The sequence below is a fragment of the Chionomys nivalis genome, chromosome 3 (assembly GCF_950005125.1).
Source record: "Chionomys nivalis chromosome 3, mChiNiv1.1, whole genome shotgun sequence".
Classification (NCBI taxonomy): domain Eukaryota; kingdom Metazoa; phylum Chordata; class Mammalia; order Rodentia; family Cricetidae; genus Chionomys; species Chionomys nivalis.
The window spans coordinates 59,667,162-59,688,587 of record NC_080088.1 but is presented as its reverse complement, the minus strand read 5'-3'; the positions used below and the strand labels follow the sequence as shown (position 1 = coordinate 59,688,587).

The 21,426-nt window shown below is 47.8% G+C and overlaps 1 protein-coding gene across 2 annotated transcripts in view; it reads left to right on the top strand.

Annotated features, from left to right (window-relative positions):
• The window catches only part of Mylk (myosin light chain kinase), a 192,151-nt gene that overhangs the window by 75,250 nt on the left and 95,475 nt on the right, over positions 1 to 21,426 (top strand). For both annotated transcript variants that reach the window (XM_057764119.1, XM_057764118.1), the window contains exons 8-11: positions 433 to 950; positions 1,477 to 1,683; positions 8,193 to 8,327; positions 11,949 to 12,101. In XM_057764119.1, the coding sequence (XP_057620102.1) occupies positions 433 to 950; positions 1,477 to 1,683; positions 8,193 to 8,327; positions 11,949 to 12,101 (1,013 nt within the window). The remainder of the gene's footprint in view (positions 1 to 432; positions 951 to 1,476; positions 1,684 to 8,192; positions 8,328 to 11,948; positions 12,102 to 21,426) is intronic.

Below are 21,426 nucleotides of genomic sequence, written 5' to 3'. Positions count from 1 at the left end.
AAGAGGCAGTAAGACTCGATGCCACTGTGATGCTCGGCTTTATCCTAATAGAACTGGAAGCTGAAACCTCCTTGAGCTTCAAGTGATACAATGCAATTTATATCTTTAAAAGGTTGACGGCAGTGGCTACTTAGCATTGGATCAGATAGGGGCTTTGTGAACAAGGGCAGATGATTGGTTTGAGCTCCAGAGCCCCAGGGAAGAGAGATGTATCAATGCATAGGGCTATGGGTGGAAGCAAAGGACAGGGAGGGTCAAGGGTGGCCCCTAAGCTCTGATGTGGGATGTGGAACAAGCTGTAATACTTTGCTTTAGCCTTCATCTGTGGGTTTTGTGATACTTGGCATCTGTGCCATGGTGACATTTACAAGTAACCCCGTTGACCCCCGTGTCCCATTTCCCTCTCCCCTCCTGGCCCTCATCGCCGTACAGGTCATTTGTGAGAGGAGCCAAGGCCCCCAGTCCAGACACCAGGAAGGAGGTGACCAATGGAATCTCCAAAGACCCAGAGACTACGGCCGAAAGTAAGAACCGCTCAAGCCCCCAGAGGAGTGTCTCCTCGGCCTGGGCCACAAACAGCCACCTGAAGTCCCCGCAGGAGCCCAAGCTGAAGCTGTGTGAGGAGGCTCCCAGAAAAGCTCTGCAGTCCTCAGGCTTACAGAAGACGTCCAGCACCATCACCCTGCAGGCTGCCAAAGTCCAGCCAGAAGCCAGAGTGCCAGGGCTCGGGACCTTCTCTTCTTCTGGGGAAGAGAGGAAAAGTCTGGCTGCCCCTCAGCAAGCCATGCTCCCTAGCAGACAGTGTGGCCTGGGGGGCCCAGTTGCGAACAAGTTTGTCACCAGGAACATCCCCCTAGAGAGCCACAGGGAGTCGTCATACCCCAGATTTGAGAGTCAGCCCCAAAGCCGAGAAGTCACCGAAGATCAGACAGTCAAGTTCGTCTGTGAGGGTGAGTAGAGATGCTTTGGTGCTGGCTCCCAAAATGTAGCCCCTGGGCGGCCACTCCCTTCCTTCAGCACATCAGTTCTGTGCCTCTGTGTCTGTACATCGCCTTAAACTAGGTCCCTTGGGACGTTAGTTTTCTGGGTCTTCTCTTTAGGAAGTGCCCGGTCTCTAAAACCCTCAGAGTGGCCCATTACTCCTTATGGAATAGAGCATTGGTCCTAAGCTCTAACTCGGCATACCCACCACCAGAAACACACTGCAAGCCCCTTCTTCTTTGTCCTTCTTTTCCTTTCCCTGTCTCCCCTGGAGAACTAGCTCATCACCCCCACCTGCTGTCCCCCACCTCAAGACCCTGTCTCTCACAGGACATTTACTCAGTGAGTGCAGGATCCCAGGAAAAGAGGCAGACTTGGAAGTAGGGAATCAGTTCCTGCGCAGCCTGAGTTCTTCCTCCTGTCAGTCTCTCCCCATCCCACCCTAGAAGCATGCAGTGCTCCCTGAGGCCACATGTTCCACGCATGGCCCTGTAGTTTCAGGGATACCAAAGCCCGAAGTGGCCTGGTTCCTGGAAGGCATCCCTGTGAGGAGACGAGAAGGCATCGTTGAGATTTATGAAGATGGGGCATCCCATTACCTCTGCCTGCGGAGAGCCCGGATGAGGGACAGTGGGAGATACAGCTGCACAGCATCCAATAGCCTTGGCCATGTGTCCTGCAGTTGGACCCTCCTGGTGGACCGTGAGTACATCTCGAGGTGGATTCTTGGTGTGTTGACTTTCATAGGTCATTTCATGCCTCAGGCAGTTCAGGACCTACAGCTCCACCCCCTAGTTGGCAGTTGTCACCCTCACCTACAGGCCAAGGGAAAAGTCACTGCTCCCACCTCCCATTCTTAATCAGATGTTCGTCGCAGAGTCCCCTCAACACAGACATTCCCCAGTCCCTGCTAAGGCCAGTTGACAGCTATATTCTTTTAGGTTCCTTGGCTGTCTGAGCAGTGCCATGACTCATCTCTAACCACAGAGATGGAGCATTCACTAAAAACGCAGGCTTAAAGAACCACCAGACCATGGGTGCCATGCCTTTATGCTTGTTTAGCGTTTGTTTATAGAAGCAATCTGTGTTCATTGTGCAGGGTTTAAACCATATATAATCTTCTGGCTCCAAAATAAATATTTTAAAGCCTTTTAAACAAAATCAGCTTTGCGCTTGTCGGAATCCTGCTCTCTATCCTAATTCACTCATGTAACGCAAACCTCTTTCTATATTGTTTGATACTTTTGAAGGCATAGTGTTTAGTAGCCATGTGCTATCGTGAGAGTGGACATGGATAATTTGGGCATCTTCTCGTTGTGCTGACCGTTTCTGTTGTTGTCGTTTTCCCGCTGTTACAGAGAAGCCGGGATGAATTGTCCTGGACAGGCAGCTCAGCTGTAGAGTGCTGTGTAGCTTGTATGAGTTCTGGGTTTTGATCTCTGACCCCAGAACAAAGAAGAGCGAGGGAAGCAGTCAGTCAGTCTACGTTTCCATTTGGTTTTCTATAAAATTTCTCCGTTGGGCTGGTGAGAGGACCCAGTGGGAAGAGAAGCTTGTTGCCAAGGCTGATGACCTGAGTTCAATCCCCAGGACACACACTGTGGGAGGAAAGAAGCAACTCCCACCATTGTGCCCTGACTCCACATCCTTGCTGTGCTGTGTGCACTGTACGTGCACAAACACGCACACAGACATCCACACACACTAAGTAAATTTAATTTTAAAAATTTCCCTTTTAAATACATAATGCATGATTGTGGGCCCTAGGTCCATGTCAAACCATTGATAAATCTATTAAACGAAAACCTCAGGAGTAGAATACACCAGGTTGGGAGATCTATGGGATCAACAACCTTTGCCAGGTTATTTTAACAAGTGGATTATAAGGAAAGAAGAAAGGGAGGGAGGGAAGGAGAGAGGGAGGGAGACAAGGAACAAAATATTTAAATTAAGTTATAAGTAATATCTATTGATAGTTTGTGGACTTAGTACAATTCTGACTGAAACAATATTTAAAAGCTTTTGTGAGAGATCAGAAAAATGTAGACATTGTCAAGATATTAGACACACAGCACTATTTAAGGTTGTGACAAACGTCTCAGTGTTTATTCTTAACTTATTCTCTAGTGAAGCGTATATGATTTCTTGTATTTGCCCTAAAAATACTTTACATTTGGGCAGCCTAGGCAAGAATGTTCAGAAAACAATATTGGTCTATAAAAGTGGAAGTGAGTGACATCTGCACAGGGATTCACTACACTACTCTGTCTGCTTTTGGGTGTATCTGAAAGTCTCCCCAGGAAATACCTCAGTAGAAGAGGGTGTCAGGAGCCTCAGGAGCTAGATTTACATGCAGTGAGCCATCTGCCATAGGTACTGGGGACTGAACCTGGTCCTCTGCAAGAGCAGCCAGTGCTCCTGACTACTGAGCCATCTCTCCAGCTCCTTTGCTTGCCTCTTTACTGAGATGTTACTGTACTGGTGAATTTCTTCACAAGGAACGTTATCTCTTCCTTCTGGAATGGAGTACCTGTGGGTAGTGATGTCAGGCCCACTTCGTCAGCTGGTCCAGGCTCCACGTTTTGCTATGGGGTAGATGTGTGTCTTCAGGGCTACCAAAGGTGAAAGGGATGTCTGGAGAGCCTAGATTCTCCTCTGGCTTTGTCTGCTGTGAATTTGTCTACATCTTAGAGAAAACTTTTTTTTTATTTCCATCTTGGGGTAGCTTGTTGCTTACCAGTTCCCTATCATTTTGTTGTTATTGTTGTTGGTTTGAGTGGTAGGCAATTTGTGACATAATTCATGTAACATAAAAGTCACCCTTGGAAGTTTGGAATTCAACTGATTTTAACACATTCACAGAATTGTATGTCTATATTGCCACCATCTAAATTTAGACAATTTCATCCAAACCCTACCATCATCAGACATTGTTGTTCCCTTGGCCCCAGCTCCAACTCCAGTACCCATTATTTATTTTCTATCTCTATGGATTTGCCTATTCTGAACTTTTTGTATCAGTGGAATTGTAACGTGTGAATGATTTCTTTATGTTAGAGAATGCTTCCAAGTTTTGTCTTGGTTGAAGCCAGCACTTTATTACCTTTATAGCTGAATAAATAACATTCTATTGTCTACATCAACTTGTGTTTGTTTCGTCATCAGAAGATGAGTGTTCAGTGTGCTGCTGCTTTCCAGGCATTTTTTACTTTAATTTTTAAAGATTTCTTACATGAGTTCACTGCATTTACACATTTATACCCCACCCTCTTCTGCTTCAACTCCTCCCATGTACCCCATCACTCCGCTAATTCATGACATATTCTTTTATTTTTTTTATTTTATTTTATTTTTTTTTATTTTTATTTTTTTTTGAACATCACAATCAATCAAGACAATGCTTTATTACGCAGCATCTTCCAGTTCAGATAAAGTCAACTAATTTACTTAATGTGGAAGTTAGAATATGACACAACAAGCTAAAATTTTGTTGTCATAAGACACAATAGGAGTCAGAGAGATAATTTATTAAATGTTTTAATTTTCATTCATTATAAATTTTACCCTTCATTAAAAACAAGAACAAAACAATCCCATTTCAACTTTCTACTTCAGATGCATGCATTAAGCCCATTCACATAATTGTATATGGTGGAGTGTCCTTGGCTGTCCTCCATTCTAAACACAGCTTTTAATTCCCCAAATTACTGTTGTTCTCTGTCGAAGTATATCTGAAGGCAAGAATGACAATTCATAAAACACAATAACTAGCTTTGCAATAGTAAGAATATGTGGAGAGCTTTTTGTTACATGTGATTTGCCCCAATCTTATGTAGTGTCAACTGGGATTTTAAATAAATAAGAAAGAGTTTACATTCTTATCATCATTTTTCTGTGCATCTGGGCTCAGAGTTGATATATCTGAACTGTATCAAGCATTTTCCACAATCACTTGGAGACATATTCTTTTATAATTATTATTGTGTACACACACAGACACACACACACTTACTTAGTCCAGTTAGTATTACCTGTAGGTACATGAGAAATCTATCAGGAAGCTCTTGTCCAGAGAAAACTGTCTCTCCCTCCCTCAGCGGCCATTAGCTCTTCCAGGGATGGGGCTAATTCTGTGACCACTTTGTGCAAGTGCTTTCTAATGCCTGTGGAATTGTCGAGTCATGGCGTGATGCTGTGTTTCCCTTTGAGGAAGCAGCGGACCATTTTCTACAGTAGCATCACCGTTTTGCTCCAGCAGCAATGCACAAGTGTTCCAGTTTCCCCACACACCAGCATGTTACCTTCCATATTTTACTTGTCTATAGCTGTCTTTCTGGGATTCTGACTTGCTTTCCTCAAATGACTAACTCTGAGTATATGTCATGTGCTTTTCAGTTGTTTGTGTGTGTGTGTGTTTTCCCAAAATCTAGTGAAACACCTTTGCTCATTTTTTTTAATTGGGTCAATTTTTTGTTGTTGCAGAGTTTTAAGAGTTCTTTATATATTTGGGATACAAGACCTTTATTAAACGTATGATCTTTAATGTTTCCTCCTATCCTGCAAAGTCTGGCTGTGTTAGCTTTCTGTCCCTGTGGTCAAATTCCTGACATAATTGACCTAAAGGGGCAAAAGTTATTTGGCTGACGGTCCATGGTCGACTAACTCCGCGCTTTTGGTCACACGGTGACAAAGCCTACCAAGGAGTGTGTGATGGAGGAGGCTCCCCACCTCATGGAAACCAGGGAGTAAAGCAAAAGATGACTTAGCAGAATTCCAATATCCCCCAAAAGGACACTCCCCCAGTGGCCGAACTTCCTTCCACTAGACCCCACCTATAGGGTCCACCATAACCCAGAAAGCTGAGGACCCAACGCATGGGCACCTTGGGGACATCGGTAGCAACAGAATACTTACCATGTGTCCAGTGTCATCTCCATTTCATCATCTTGATGACTGAAGTAACAGTTGCGTATGGATAAGTTAAGGAAATGCCTTGGACCAGTGTGTCTTCCAGCCTTTGATGAGGGATTCTGCATGTGTTTAAGTAAATCTTCATTCTACTGCTGAAAGTTCACAGCTCAACTTAACTGTTATTCCCGCTAGCACCGAGTCCCCAGAGCAGTCAGAGATGAAAGCAGGGCCTCTCAGGTCTGACTTGAGCATACACAGAGCTTTGTGTATGCTGAGAATATGTCAGGGTTTGATAGACATGGACCTTTTCCCAGTTTTGCCTCGTAAGTTTTTATTGGTCAGACTCTTACTAGTCCCAGCTGATATTGCTGCCTCAGTAGCAGTGATGTTAAATAATTGCTTTTTCACAAATACCTTGGGGATAAAGTGATTTGCATAGACCAAGCTCTGAGTCAGGTCAAAGCAGACAGTGCTGGAGGTGGAGCCGAAGGAGCTGCTGGAACCAGGTAGGGATGATGATTCTCTTGGGGCTGTGGTTCTCGGGAGCTCTGACCCCCTCTCAACCCCTGCCAAACAGTTCATTTTCACAAGTTCCATAGTTGCTCCTGGTTTTCAAAGCTGCCAAGAGCTGGGGTGAAGGGAATGGGAGTTGAAAGACCACAGAGCCTGCTGTCCTTCCCAAGATCCAGCTGAGCTCAGAGGGATGCGGTTTGGGTTTCTCACACCTTGGTTAATATCCAGAGTTCTGGAAAGCTTAACCTAGAATCTCTATGATGACATTCTCTCTGCTTTAATGGAGTAGATTACAGAGGTTGGTTTTTTTGTTTTTTGTTTTTTGTTTTTCTCTGCCCTTCTAGAAGTGCATTGCATTCCCCTCTCTTCTTAAGGTAACCACTATCTTGCAACCTCTCCAGACTAGAAATGTCCCATTCATTCTTGGCAAATACTTTATCAAGACGCAGTCTGTGCTGTGCACGTGATTTAGCATCCGCACCAGCCCTCTCTTTCCTCTAACTGCAGAAAGGCTCTTTCCTTTACTCACACATCTCTTCAACCCCTTCCATCCTCTGTAGAGAGCTTAGTCAGCAGGGATGACTCTGCCTCCTCCCCCTCCCCCCGTCTTTCCTCTTCCCCCATCCTTCTTGGTTACTCTCTTCTTGGGAGCTCTTCCTGTACCCCCTACTCTTTCACGCCAAACTCTACTTCCTCCAAACAGAGTTTCCACACACAGCTTCCATTTGACAAAAGTGGCAAATGCTCTCTGTGAATGTTCTGCAGGCAAGGCTTGTGCCAAACGCCCTCCTTGCATTGCTTGCCTTATCAAAGATACTGTGTTTCTAATTCAAGTCAGTGGAACACAATCTAGGGAGTCTGATGATGACTCAGAGAAGGTGTGGATGGTGCATTCCTACAGCTCTTGGGCCAGTGGTCCCTTCCTTTATGTCAGGCCAGATCAGAAGCACCATTGCTGTCTTGTGTCTGCTCATGCACCACCTACCCCAAAGTCTAGAAAGTGTGGTTGTGAAATCAGAGTTGCCTGTGACTCCGTTACCATACCCAGGATGGTTTAGAAGCCATCATCTGTACCTGTTGCTCTTCATTAAGGTCCTCAAGTTTTAAAGTGTTTCTCAATCTACAATGTGAAAGGCTTTGAACTTTGAAAGCTATACAGGTAGTTCTCCGAGAGCAGAAAGTTCATCCATCAGTGTGTGTACAGCATTGCCACCAGTCACTTTGGACCTTTGACCTAGAACAGGACGCAAGCCACACTGGGAAAATACATATGAATCTTTGCCATTTGATTTAACCCTGAAAATGGGGGAAATGATTACTTAAAATAATTTCAAATGGAAATGCCCCACTATGTGTCTATAGTTTCTACAAATAAGGTATTAATTTGAAATGAGACCATGGGATCGATGGTGGCATGTATAAAGAAGAGAACCTAGAATACAGAAAGATGAGAGAAGGTACTCCCAAGATGCTCAGGATAGCAACGTCAAAAGTAGATGGGAGAGGCCTATGTCACAAGGATAGAAGGCAGGCCCCTCTGTGTATGTGCCCTAGCACTAGGGAGCTTTGTAACCCTGGAAGACCCCATGTCAGCTGTATTGAGTGGACTGCAGGTGCCTGATGCTTTTCCTTTCTAAGCATGGAGGTAGGCGAGGCATAGCCAGCTGTTGAGGAAGCCCAGGGCCCAAGACGATAGGGTGTCTGCCTTACCAGACTTGGGATAACTGGTCGACCACCAGGTGGATGAGCTATGTCTGAGAGGATCCTTGTGTTGTTTGCCTTCACAGGGTCAGACTTGGCACAGATGGCCCCTTCGTTCTCCAGTGTCCTGAAGGACAGTGTTGTCGTCGAGGGCCAGGATTTTGTGTTGCGGTGCTCTGTACGAGGGACCCCAGTTCCCCGGATCACTTGGCTGCTCAATGGTGAGTTCCCCCTGCTCCAGCTCCATTGACCTCCTGACTCGAGTTCTAGCTTATCATTCTGAGCTATGTGTGCCTCAGAAGCACAGAAGGAGAAGCTGTGGGCACTGGGTCTGCTACTTACTCGCTGACCTAGCTCGTCGAACATGGCAAGGTGGCTGTTACAGATTCACTAAGTTCACATATACAAAGTGGGTAATGAGATGCCTGCCCAGAGATACACATGCAATTTCTGTTTCTTTTCTTGTAATTAGACTCCTAAGAGATCATCCATAAGCATTTGTTGAGTCAATAAATGAACATGCAAATGAATAACCCGGTAAACCACATCAGAAGTTGGCCAAAGAATTTGACCTTCTATTGGGTGGTAGGTGGATCCGGGATGAAAACTAGCAATTCTGTGATGCTAATTATAATTCCATAATTAAGGAAGGCTATTTGACTTTTGTTTTGTTTTGTTTTTAAGACCCCATCAGAATGGTCAGAGCTAAGAAAGGGTCATCGAGCATTTCCTCCAGAGAGGCAGTCTGTAAGTCCCTTCAGGCTTTTACGGCATACTCCTCTACAACAACTGTTCAGCTACGTGTTACAGCACAGAAACAACAGACAGTGTGCATATGATTTGTGGGCATTGAAATAAGAAGCTCATACAATTTCCCCGTGTCATGAAATTTTATTCTTTTTTATTTAAACACACACACACACACACACACAGATAGTACTTAAATAGTGTTCTTGGTTTGCCAGCTGTATAAAACCGAATCGCATAAGAGAAGTTTTTGGGCAGTGAACAGTGGTTAACAGAAACTCTTCTCTGGTCAACATGCAGCAAATGGTGCATTTGGGATACTCAACCACACATGGGACATCTATATTCTATTAGTGACATGACTCAGAGACCACCTCAGAAGATGGGACAGAAAGACTGCAGAAGTAGAGGAGGGTTGCTGGAACAGTGTCTCTGGACATGGCAGGACCGCTCCATTCTTGAACTCTCAGAGTCCATGGTTGCCTACATAAGACCTGTACATGCTCTGTACCCAAGAATAGATGAACAGCAAAGATTGGACTTGATGGGTTAGTCAAACAAAACAAAACAAAAAGGACACCAAGTTGTGGGTTGGGGTGAGAATGGAACTGGTAGGAGTGAGGGGGAGGAGCTGGGAAGACTATGGCCAAACTACATTGTATGAAATTCTCAAAGAATTAATATATAATATACATAAGTACACCTTATAATTAATACATATTACTATATACTATTGTATCTGTCAATGTAATATATTATAATAAAATTGTAGTAATTGTGTTGTATTCTAAATAATTAATATAGCACATTAATTATTATATTAGATATATCAGGTTGCAGGTGGGGTTTGGAGCATGGGTTCAGGTGGTTTGCTATTAGCTGTGCAGCCTGGATGCGGGGTAGATCTTGACTTTCCACACTTTTCCCACTAGAGGGCAATCGTGCTTAAATTCACATTCCTTGGCTGCTAACTAGTCCAACCAGCCCTCCAAGTTGAGAGTTTCTTAGTTCTCAGTCATGATGGATTCTGAGCCAGCAGCTTCTTTCTGGGGCTCTATCCCTGCTTGTGGGACCCAAAGGAGTCAGGAATTTACATCAGTAAAAGACAAGCTCTTACAGTGCTTGTCACAAATGTTGGGGCAGAGGAGACAGGCTGAGGACAGTCAGGGAGCATGCTGGTGACCTCAGATTCTAGGGGTATCATTATTGCTTTTTTTTTTTTTTTTTGATACTCATGCTATTTTTTTTTAAAAGAAAACAAACTATCTTTTTAAATTTTACATACCAATCACAGTTCCCACTCCCTCCCCTCCTCCCATTCCCTCCACCTATCCCACCCCCCATCTACTCCTCAGAGAGGGCAAGGCACATTGCTTTGGGGGAAGGTACAAGGCCCTCCCTACTATATCTAGGCTGAGCAAGGTATCCACCCAAAGAGAGCAGGTTCCAAAAAGCAAGTACATGCATTAGGGATAAATCCTGGTGCCACTGCCAGTATCCCTGCAGTCTGGCCCAGCCATACAACTGTCACCCACATTCACAGGAACTAGTTTGGACCTATGCTGGTTCCTTCCCTGTCCGACTGGTGCTGTTAAGCTCCCATTGGCTCAGATAAGCTGTTTCAGTGGGTGTCCCCATCATGGTCTTGACCTCTTTGCTCATATTCTCACTCCTCCCACTCTTCAACTGGACTTTGGGAGCTCAGTCCAGTGCTCCGATGCAGGTCTCTGCCTCTGTTTCCATTAGTTTCTGGATGAAGGCTCTATGGTGACATTTAAGATATTCATCCGTCTGACTACAGGGCAAGGACAGTTCAGGCACCCTCTCCACTATTGCTTAGGGTCTTAGCTGGGGTCATCCTGTGGATTCCTGGGAATTTCTCTAGTGCCAGGTTTCTTACTAGCCCCATAATGGCTTCCTCAATCAAAAGATCTCTTTCCTTACTCTCATCTCTGTCCCTCCTCCATCTCGACTATCCCATTCCCTCAAGTTCTCCTCCCTCCCTCCCTCCCCCACTCATCTTCCCCTCTGCCCTCCCTATCCCCCCACCCCCATGCTCCCAGTTTTGTCAGGCGATCTTGTCTGTTTCTAGGGGTGTCATTGTTACAAAAAGAAGAACAAAGGGTATTCATTCCTTCCAATGGCGGTCTCTGGCCCTGGCCTTCCCTCTGTCCACCCCTCTCAGTCCTACTTTTCTGGAGCGCAATGGATTGGGAAAGTTCTCTTCCCTCCCCCTTGCTCGGCAGTCTCTTTGCAAAACTGTCCTGGAGACATGAAGTGTTGTTATGTGCAGAAGAACACATTGCTCTGTGGGGAGGGCTGTTTCTTCCTAAACTGCCTGCCTCCCTTCTCTCCTCACCCTTAGTTTTATGAGGTGCAAACTAGGAATGGGGGACATAAGAGAAAGAAGTGACCATTGCTGCCTGTATAGCAGATGAACGCATTCCTTTAGAGGCCGGACTCTTCAGTAATAAGACTGACTACTTCCCTAGAAATAAAGCTTCCATTGTGGGATGATGCAGTTTTCAAGCCTGCAGTAGTAAGGACGGCACTGATGCTAACTGCTTACAACCCAATGCCACACAGGACTGCACGTAAACAGGGTTTCTTCTAGGACTACTCATTCTCATTCTCCATGTTTATCTTTTCCTTGAATGCTAAAGTGTAGTTTATTGCACAGAGGAAATGAACATATTGCGACATGAGGGTAGGGCTGCAGCGTTGCTCTCAGATCAATATCTCTTATGGGAAATGGAATCCCTATTTCTGGAGACATCTCAAAAGAGCTGGGGACCACATGTTCAGACCGAGTGAGGTCTACTCTGCCTGAGTCTGGGCTGTGGACCAAAAGGCCCTGCGGAATTCTTTCCAGGTGTGTGGAATGGAGGTTATCCCAAAATGCCAGCTGTCTGTCATTGCCCTCCTGCATGCCAAATTCTTCCAGAGTGACTCTACCCAGTCTTTCCAGGTCTGGTCTTATCCTCCATGGATTTGGGCCAGCTCCAGTGCCATGACAGTTGCCCTGCTGGGGTCAGGACTGGTGTTCCATCACCAGGTGCTCCCTGCCCTGAGACCTTCTGTGCTTCCCTCTGCAGGGCAGCCCATCAAGTTTGCTCACTCCGTCTGTGAGGCTGGCATGGCCGAGCTCCACATCCAGGATGCCCTGCCAGAGGACCGTGGTACCTACACCTGCCTGGCTGAGAACGCCTTGGGGCAGGTGTCCTGCAGCGCCAGGGTCACCGTGCAAGGTAGGATCCTTCAAGCATTTCCCCCTCCAGCTCTGGCTGTCTGCTTTGAAGGGAGAGTGCTTTTATAGACCATAGGATGACTGACCCAAAGCCAAGAAGCAGATGTGTAAATGGAATTGTGGTTGCTGGCAGGCAGCTACGGAAGCAGAGAGGATGCTGGAACATCTAGGGGCAAAGGAAAGTCCCGAGCATCGCCATGAAGTGGTACAGCTGATATCTGCCCTCTAGGGAGGGTGAGGCGGGACGATCCTGAGTTCCAGGCCAACCTGAGATACATAGAAACTGAGACCCTGTCTCTAAGGAAGAAAGGGAATGGAGAAAGGAGAGAAGGAAAGATCCTGACCATGAAGGCAGGCAGATGGAAGATAGAGTCTCTGGCAAGCCACAGTAACAGGAGTCTGTGTCCCATCCCTTGACCCCACTGGGCCATGGACACACACCAGCGAAAGAGACAAGGGCTTCCCTGACTTCAGAAGTCCTCAGTCTAGAATAAGAAAACCACCTGCCCCACAAGACTTGAGGAGGGTACTCACAGGTCATTAGCATGTAGCCGCCTCATAAACCCCTTTATGTTCTGAGGTGCCGGTGATGAAGCAGGCCCTGAGACTTCAGGAAGAGCCGAAGGGTCTCCCTCGCCACTCCCACATGCCCAGGCTTGGGTTTTCATCCATCACTAGCCTGGTGGCAAGTAATCTGATTGTCACAGTCATGCATTGATCAGCCCAGCACTTAGTCTATGGGAATCACCATGAATCACAGGCTTGGGACTGACCCTGGGCTGTGGGCATGCATGGTGACTGTTTCCAGGAAGGCGGGATGCTTCTCGGGTCCATGACCCTGATTCCCACCTTTCCTTGGCCTGTGCTCCAACCTCCTGAGAGTGACGGGGTCCTCTGGGTGCTTAAACGGGGTAGAGTGTGCCAGCCTTTCCTACCAGCCAAGCAGAAAACCATACCTTATCTTTTTTCGCCCCCCCCCCAAATTCAGGCCTCTTATCATAGTCCCCCTGTAGTGCGAACAGCATATTCTGAAAGGTTGCGTCAGATGTTGTCACAGAAAAGAGCACAGAATGTGTTCTGCCTCCTCTAGCTCCTCAGCCATACCTCAAAGAGACCCCTGGGGCTCAGGGCAGAGGAAGGGTCCATTGGCCTCCACATCAGTGGAGCTTGGTAGTACCCCAGGATAGTAAGTGAAGCTGGCTTCTGAGCCCAGGCCCTGGAACTGAGGCCCCGGTCACCACAGAGTTGCCCTTTCTCAGAGTACACTACCCTGGCCCAAAGGGGAAGGCTAGCCACAGAGGGAAGGGCACTGTCCTTCCCTAGGGCTAAGGGAGCTGTCGCTAATGGAGAATGTGGTAACTGTCTGCCCTGCGCAGCCATCTGCCAGGAGGGACTTGGATTTCTCCGAAGAAATGCCTCTGTGTGGAGTCATTTGTGAACCAGCCTGCCCCTTTCTTCCAGGAAGCCTTCCACACTGGGGTCAGAGCTGGTGGTAGCCCATGAGATCTTCTCTGGTACACATATATAATATATAACAACTTATCTCATGGCATGGTTGCTGCGGGCCTCGGGGGGGCGGTGGTGTGAGATTTCCAAGGAAGCCCAGAAGTTCATACCCTGGTCTCAGAGGCCCAGGGCAGCAGCTTTCACGTCTTCCCAGAGGCCAGTCCTGTCTGTACTGGGCGGGGAAGTATGAATGGCATAGGGTGGGCCAGTTTACCCAGTCTTGAGTCTGAGGCGGCCTCGCCAGCTTCCTCTGATAGTCAGCTAATCCAGCATCTGTCTTCAGTTGTTTGGGTTTCAATTGTATTAAAGACTCAGCTAAGCTAACAGTCTCGGTGGGTAGTGGGGATCTTCCAATGAAGACAGGGGAACTCAGGGACAGTTCCCTGACTCCTGGGTGCTGGGAAGGCTGGGGAAGGCTGAGGGCGGCCCCTCTCAGTAGGCTTTAGAGGCAGATGGGGACGGCTGCAGCGTTGCCCCACCAGGTCCTCCGGATGTGCTGTCAGCAGCCTGGTGAGTGAGTGCCCTCCCGGGTGGGGGATGTGCTGACCTTTTCAAGCCAGACTGAGGCTCAGAACCATAAATGGAAAACAAGACTGAGACACAGCCGCGCTCGGGTCCAATACAAGACTCCCCTGCACAGGGCTGGCAGAGTAAAGCTGGCACAATGACATTTCTGGCACCCTGCCCCAAGGTGCTTTGGAGGTCCCAGGCTGTATCACGCATCATCCCCAGCTTTGGAGTTATTCGGACTTTCTCGGCAGCTCCTCTGGCTCCAGGCGTCTGGGAGATGTTCAAGGACTTGTTCCATGGTGCCTCAGCTGCCGATCCATCCTTCCATGTAGCTCCCCAGGCCTGGTTCCGTCGCTCTCGGTGTGGCGTTGCAGAAAGTGCGGATACAAAACCAACTGCCTGGCCTGAATTCCATCCACCATTTCCTCGTCCTGCCACCTCGATGTGAGCTCTCCAGGCATCACCTTCCTCTGTGTGACATGGGGGGCACTGCTAGTCACAGTACTGTGAGGATTAAATGAATTGTCACCAGACTGTAGAATGCCCCACACGTGCTGTTATGATGAGTGCCCAAACTTTCAACAAGACACGTTATCCCAGGAAGTGATTTTACCCAAGAATCAACCTGCAGCAGTAGAGTATTATCTGCCTGCTGGGAGAAGGGCAAGGTTTGTCTGGACTTAGAGCCGGCCACGGGCTCCTGTGCTGCATTTCAAGGCTGTGACCACAAGGTGGCACAATGCAGCAACGCATTGCCCTCCACTTGCCATTTTTCCGTAGCTTTGCCCATGAGAGTCTAGCAGATTCTATGCTGAAGGGCAGACCTGGGTCTCTTTCTCACCTCCTCATCCTTTTGTCAAGGCTTCGCAACCTTTCAGAGCACTGGCCCAGCACCCTGAGTTGTTCTGCAGCTATTCTACTTGTCTCTGTAGCTCTACTCCTGAAGCCTATCTAACTAGCCTAGACAAATAATGTCACTTTCTCCCAGAAGCCTTCCCTGCTCACCTCAGAATAAGCCCTGCTCTCACCACGCATCCCTTGTCCCATTTACTTACCAAAAGTCTTTGCTGAGTACATGCGTTCATCTGGTCTGGGGACACTATAAAGCACAGGTCTACTTTTGTCCTGCCTACCTCTCCGATGGCGGCGGCAGTCAAGATGTGGCTGACTTTACCTGCTGATGCATACTTTAAAGAAAGCGAATAGAGGTCTGGAGCTGTTGCTCAGGTGTGGAGAGCATTTACACATTCCCTGTATTCCCACGCTGGAGCCCCAGCACCACACATAGACTGCTTTATTTACAAAAGTGAACGGAGAACGAGATCAGAGAGAGGCAGATGGAATGGTGTTCTAGGCAGGCGGCAGGCAATGCGGCAAGCACAGAGACCCTGATGTGGGAGCAAGGCCAGCCTAGTCAAGATGGCCATTGTGGCTGGAGTGAAGGGAGCAGGTAGCACAGTAGCCGAACATAATGGGGGCAGTGAGGGGCAGGGATATATCATGCAGGGCCTCAGGTGGCAGAGTAGCAGAACACAAGGTGGGTGGGGTGAGAGGCGGGGTTATATCATGCAGGACCTCGAAGTTAAGGAACATTTGCTCTAATTGCCTTTTGTAAGTATCTGCAGTCTTCTTTCAGGGAAACCATCGTCCTCCTGATAATGCATGTGGCTCAGGGCCTGTCCTTTGATCTCCTGTGAGTGGATGAGCAGTGACCAAGAGGGCAGTGAAGTGGACGAGTCCTCCCCATAGGCAGGGAGGCATTCCCTCATCTTCCCCATTTGTTTAGATTCTCAGAGCTCTGAAATTTCCAGGAGCCCTGCAAATTCGCTCTCAATAGACCCTCAACAAACGTGCCTGTTTTCCCCTCTCTCCAGGCTAGGAGAAAGACCATGCCCACTATTAAACAGGCAATATTATCTTCCCTCCACACCAAACATGGAGCCTAATGTATGATGAATCCAAATCCCTCCAGTGTCTTGGAAGATTCAGAAACAGCCACTAACTCCATGCATCATAATTGAGTCAGGGGCAGGGGGCATTCCCTGGGCTAGGATCTTTTCAATTTACCCCACCTACACACGCACACACACACACACACACACACACACGCACACACACACACACACAGAGAGAGAGAGAGAGAGAGAGAGAGAGAGAGAGAGAGGAGAGAGAGAGGGAGATACCCCACCTATACACATAGACAGAGAGCACGTCTATGTCAAGGCCAAATTCTTAAACAATAAGATGCATTAATAATCTGCTAATTTACCTATTTTGACATAGTTTCTCCACTAATGGTCTGTTTATTTAACTAAAGGCACACTGGGCCTGTGAGAGGAACCTAAGGACATACATTGTGGGTAAGGTAAAAAGAAAAAAAAATCTGATGGGAAAAAAAATGTCTTATGAGGACATAAGGTTAGAGGGTTTGTCTGATGAAGAGTCCCTGGTGAGGATAACAGGCCCTCAAGGGAAGCCATGTTCTTGACTCTGGATACCTGGGCGTGTGGCAGCTCCCAGCTTCCTCTGCTTATCCCAAGTGTGTGTGTGTGCACGTAGGACCGTATGTCATCTGTCTACTGGATCATGGACCCTGCTCTCTGCCAGCCGAGCACACTGGCCATCATTTTCACCCTTACATTTTAAAGAGAGATTCCATGAAGAAGAGGCAATACTGTCTTTAACTGTTTTAAAAACAAACAAACCAAAAAACTATACTGAGCCGGCAGTGGTGGCACATGCCTTTAATCCCAGCACTTGGGAGGCAGAAGCGGGTGGATCTCTGTGAGTTCGAGGCCGGCCTGGTCTACAGGACAGCCAGTACAGTTACACAGAGAAACCCCTTCTTGAAAAGCTGAGACCATTAGTGCGCCCAAGCGTTTGCTGACAGCCTTTGAAACCTAAGCAGAGCAGCGAGGTAAGCATCAAATCAATGCATCGCCAGCATTGTCATTCTCTGCAGACTGAAGCCTCCACACTGCAGGGAGGCTTGTGGGCCAGATGTGTCCGTCTGGTACAAAGCTCAGAAGTGGAGCCTTGCTTTACTAATGGGACAATTATAGAGGCTCATAACTGTCCACTTTTACTGCCCTTTATAGACCATAGCCCCTACTTCCCGGCTCGCAGACCTTGGCCAAAAATAGCGTCCAGAATGAGAGCCTTGTCTTCCCGGTGGTGAGGTGAGCCCCAGTTCTGACAGCACACACAGCAGTGTGGTTTCTAGGCCTCGCTGGCAAGGAACTCTGGGGGTTTGGATGCTGCCCGTTTGGAGTGTGATTATAGCTTCCAGGACCTTAGGGAGGCTGAGGTTGTTGGGGTCCCCGCCTGTCATGTAGCAGCCCATCATTACTGGTCAGAGATCTTTTCTGAGATGTCATGTGTTGTGTTCCTTTCATTCTTCTCCCTGCACGTTTCTCTTCCCACTTCTTCAGTTCTGGAGAAGTCAGCAGGAGGAAAGATGGCCAAAACGGTCAGAAAAGCGGACCCATGCCGACATTCCAAGACAGTTCTATCGTGTTAGAGACAGGCTTTTGTTAAAGGGAATTCAGATACCTCCCCAGGGGTTTTATAGCTTGCCAAATGCTCTGGAAATGGGAAGGGGCTGGGCTGCCTTCCTGCAAGGTCAAGAAACCCAGTGTCAGAATGTGGGTGAGAGGCACCAGTCCCCGATGTGGAGACCACACTGCATTTTGAGCACCAAATAAAGGAAGGGGAAAGACTGGCTGTAGATGTCCCTCAGTTGGTGATTTATTAGATTTCCATAGAATAACAAGGGTGAGAGGGGATCCAGTTTGCTGTTAGAATGGCATTTTGTATTACGATAGCTAAGGAAAATGGCTGGTGTTCAAAGAACTAAAGAGAGTCTTTAGTAAAGGCCAGTGTGTTCATTGAACACACATTTGGATCCATAGACTTGGTGCTTCAGAGAGCAGACAGGCTGACAGCATAGGTTGTCCAGAGGTGGGGACTGGGGGTGGTAATGGTTTTAAGGAGAAATTCAGAATGAGTTATTTTTCCTACTAAGCTTGTAGAAAGTTGGAGAAGGACTGTTGAGGGAAGAAAAGGGGAAATTGTTGCATGGTACCAGGAGACACTGCAGCCAGCACCAGCCACCTGGGCGAAGGCTGTGGAAGGCCCCAGGCCCAGGAAGAGTTGAAGGCTTTAGTGGCTCAGGTTGGAGGAGCAGCTGATACTGCTTATTGTACTGGACCAGTGGGTATACAATGCCACCAACTGCTCCATCCTGTGGGTACTGATTATTCTCCAAGTTTTCCAAAACTTTGCATTTGTTCTTGAACTGAAGTCCCTGCCTTTGGTATTTTTGAGGGGAAAGTACGTTTGCGGAGACAGGGTGGTTTGTTGCGGTGACTCTCAGCTGCTTCTGAGTACCTTTATAGATGAAGAAACTAATGCTTAGAGGGATTGGGTCAACTGCTGTGTGTGCATGGAGGGCACCTGTGAGCTGCTGTTTGTGTTTGTGTGTGTGTGTGCATGTGGAGGGCACCTATGAGCTGCTGTTTGTGTGTGTGTGTGTGTGCGTGGAAGGCACCTGTGAGCTGCTGTTTGTGTATGTGTGTGTGTGCATGGAGGGCACCTGTGAGCTGCTGTGTGTGTGTATGTGTACATGGAGGGCACCTGTGAGATGCTTTTTGTATGTGCATGTGTATGCACGTGGAGGGCACCTGTGAGCTGCTGTTTGTGTGTGTGTGTGTGCATGGAGGGCACCTGTGAGCTGCTATTTGTGTGTGTGTGTGTGCGCGCGCGCGTTCGCGGGTGGAGGGCACCTGTGAGATGCTGTGTGTGTGTGTGTGTGTGTGCACGTGGAGGGCACCTGTGAGCTGCTGTTTGTGTGTGTGTGTGTGTGTGTGTGCATGGAGGGCACCTGTGAGCTGCTATTTGTGTGTGTGTGTGTGTGTGTGTGTGTGTGCGCGCGTTCGCGGGTGGAGGGCACCTGTGAGATGCTGTGTGTGTGTGTGTATGCGCACGTGGAGGGCACCTGTGAGATGCTTTTTGTATGTGCATGTGTGTGCATGTGGAGGGCACCTGTGAGCTGCTGTTTGTGTTTGTGTGTGTGTGTGTGTGCATGGAGGGCACCTGTGAGCTGCTATTTGTGTGTGTGCACGTGGAGGGCACCTGTGAGCTGCTGTTTGCGTGTGTATGTGCACATGCACATGTGCGTGAGCATGTATGTGTGTGTGGAGGGCACCTGTGTTTGCCTACCTCAATCTGTTTACTTGCCTTCCACCTTTCCTTCCCATTCTTTCTCTCCTCTCCTCTCTCATTGTTTCCTTTCTCCTATTTCCTTCTCTTTCTCAAGCCCTATAACAACTTTCATCTATATATCATCATTTGCACACGTCTGTGAGCGACGTTATCAACAGCTCATTCTTGGCCATCTTTTCCTTTCCCTTCTCCCAGTGGAACGGTGGCAGTCCGTTCAGTGCTGGACACAGGGACCAAGAATTGAGGAACAGATAAACCCACCTTGGGTGACTAGCCTGAGGCTAGTGAGCTGTGGCTCAGCCTCTCTGAGCTTGCTCTCAGTGGGAGCAGGAAGCACAGCTGTGGGAAAAGCCAGAGGTCTATTTAGTCTAGCCCCACTGGAGCTGAATACAGGCATCCATCCATCCCTGGTCTCAGGGATTCATTTCTTGGAGTCTGTGTGCTGTGGGAAGCCAATGCCTGCCTCCTAGATGAGATGCTCTCACCCCTGAGGCTGGCTTCCTGTTGTGACCTCAAAGGAAGACATTCCCAGCATAGGGATCTTTGGACTAACAGGCAGCCCTGGGCATGGTATTACTTTAGTAGCCTGCCTCTGTTCTCCACAGAGAGAAAGCAAGAAGCCTGACCCAGTCAGTCACATCTCACGTCTGTTGGCCACTGCAGCCCTGCGGAGTCAGAAAGGCCACCTTCCTCTCTTGAGTGGCAGTGTGCCCACTGAGAACCTTGCCAGGGACTCTTCCAGCTTATCCCCACAGCCGCTCTTAAGTCCTGGATAGGATGCTTGGCTTGTTGTTGTTGGGTTGACCCTGTTCAATCAAAACAGCCAGCAGGACTCAGAAACGCAAAGTGTTGTTAGAGATTGTTGTGGGGTCTTTTGAGAGAGGCCCTTGAACTGACTATGTAGCTGAGGAGGATGGATTTGAATTTCTGACTTCTGTCTCCCTGTCTAGACTGATGGGATGCATGGGTTTGCACCACCGTGCCTGGTCTTAGGTGGTGCTAAGGATTGAAGTCAGCTTAATTCATGCACTCTACCAACCGAGCTACACCACCAGCCCCACGACTGTTTTCACATGTAGTTGCCTTGAATTATCTGGAAGTCCTGCAGTGGAGTCGCGTATACAGTCCACTCTACTTGTCGGTGCTGCCTTTCCATAGCTGATAATAGTTAACCACACACACGTGCACACACACATGCACACTCACACACATACACACACGTGCACACACACACACACACACACACACACAGCGCCCCTTTTGCCTGACTTGTTTCTGCTCTGTTTTTCTCAGTTGTCAAGAATCTGCTGCATGAATGAGCAGCAATGTCACAGCTCACTGTGGTCAGCACTGGAGAACGCTGGTTCCCTTTGGAGAGGCACCTATGGTGTGTCCTGCCTTGTCCTCAGGAGGCCTGGCCCTCTGTCCTGGTCAACCTGCTCTGGCTCCACGACCCTGGTCATCTTGTCACCTTAACACATCCTGCACACGCTTTAAGTACGATGGGCAGTTGTAGTTAATTATTTTTTCTCTCTTTGGGGACCCACCACCCAACTCCCAAATAAATACACGGAGTCTTATTCTTACTTATGAATGCCCAGCCTTAGCTTGCTTGTTTCTAGCCAGCTTTTCTAACTTAAATTAACCTGTTTCTCTTTAACTATGTTTGCCTTTGGTCATTTTAACCTTTCTTTATTCTATGTATCTTTCTTTTAATTCTTATTCCATGATTGGCTGTGTGACTGAGTGGCTGGCCCCTGGCCTCCTCCTCTCCTTCTCCTTATCTCACTCCTCCCCCTTCTCTCTTCTTCCTCTCCTGTTTATTCTCTCTGCCTGGCAGCCCCTCCTATTTCTCTCTCCTGTCTTGCAATTGGCCATTCAGGTCTTTATTAGACCAATCGGGTGTTTATACAGGCAAAGTAACACAGTTTTACAGAGTTAAACAAATGCAACATAAAAGAATGTAACACCTCTTTGCATCATTCAATAAATATTCTACAGCACAAATGTAACACATCTTAAACTAATATCTTACAACACGTAGCAGCTTGAGACTGGGGTCCTAAGGAGCTACCCCAGGCTCCTTT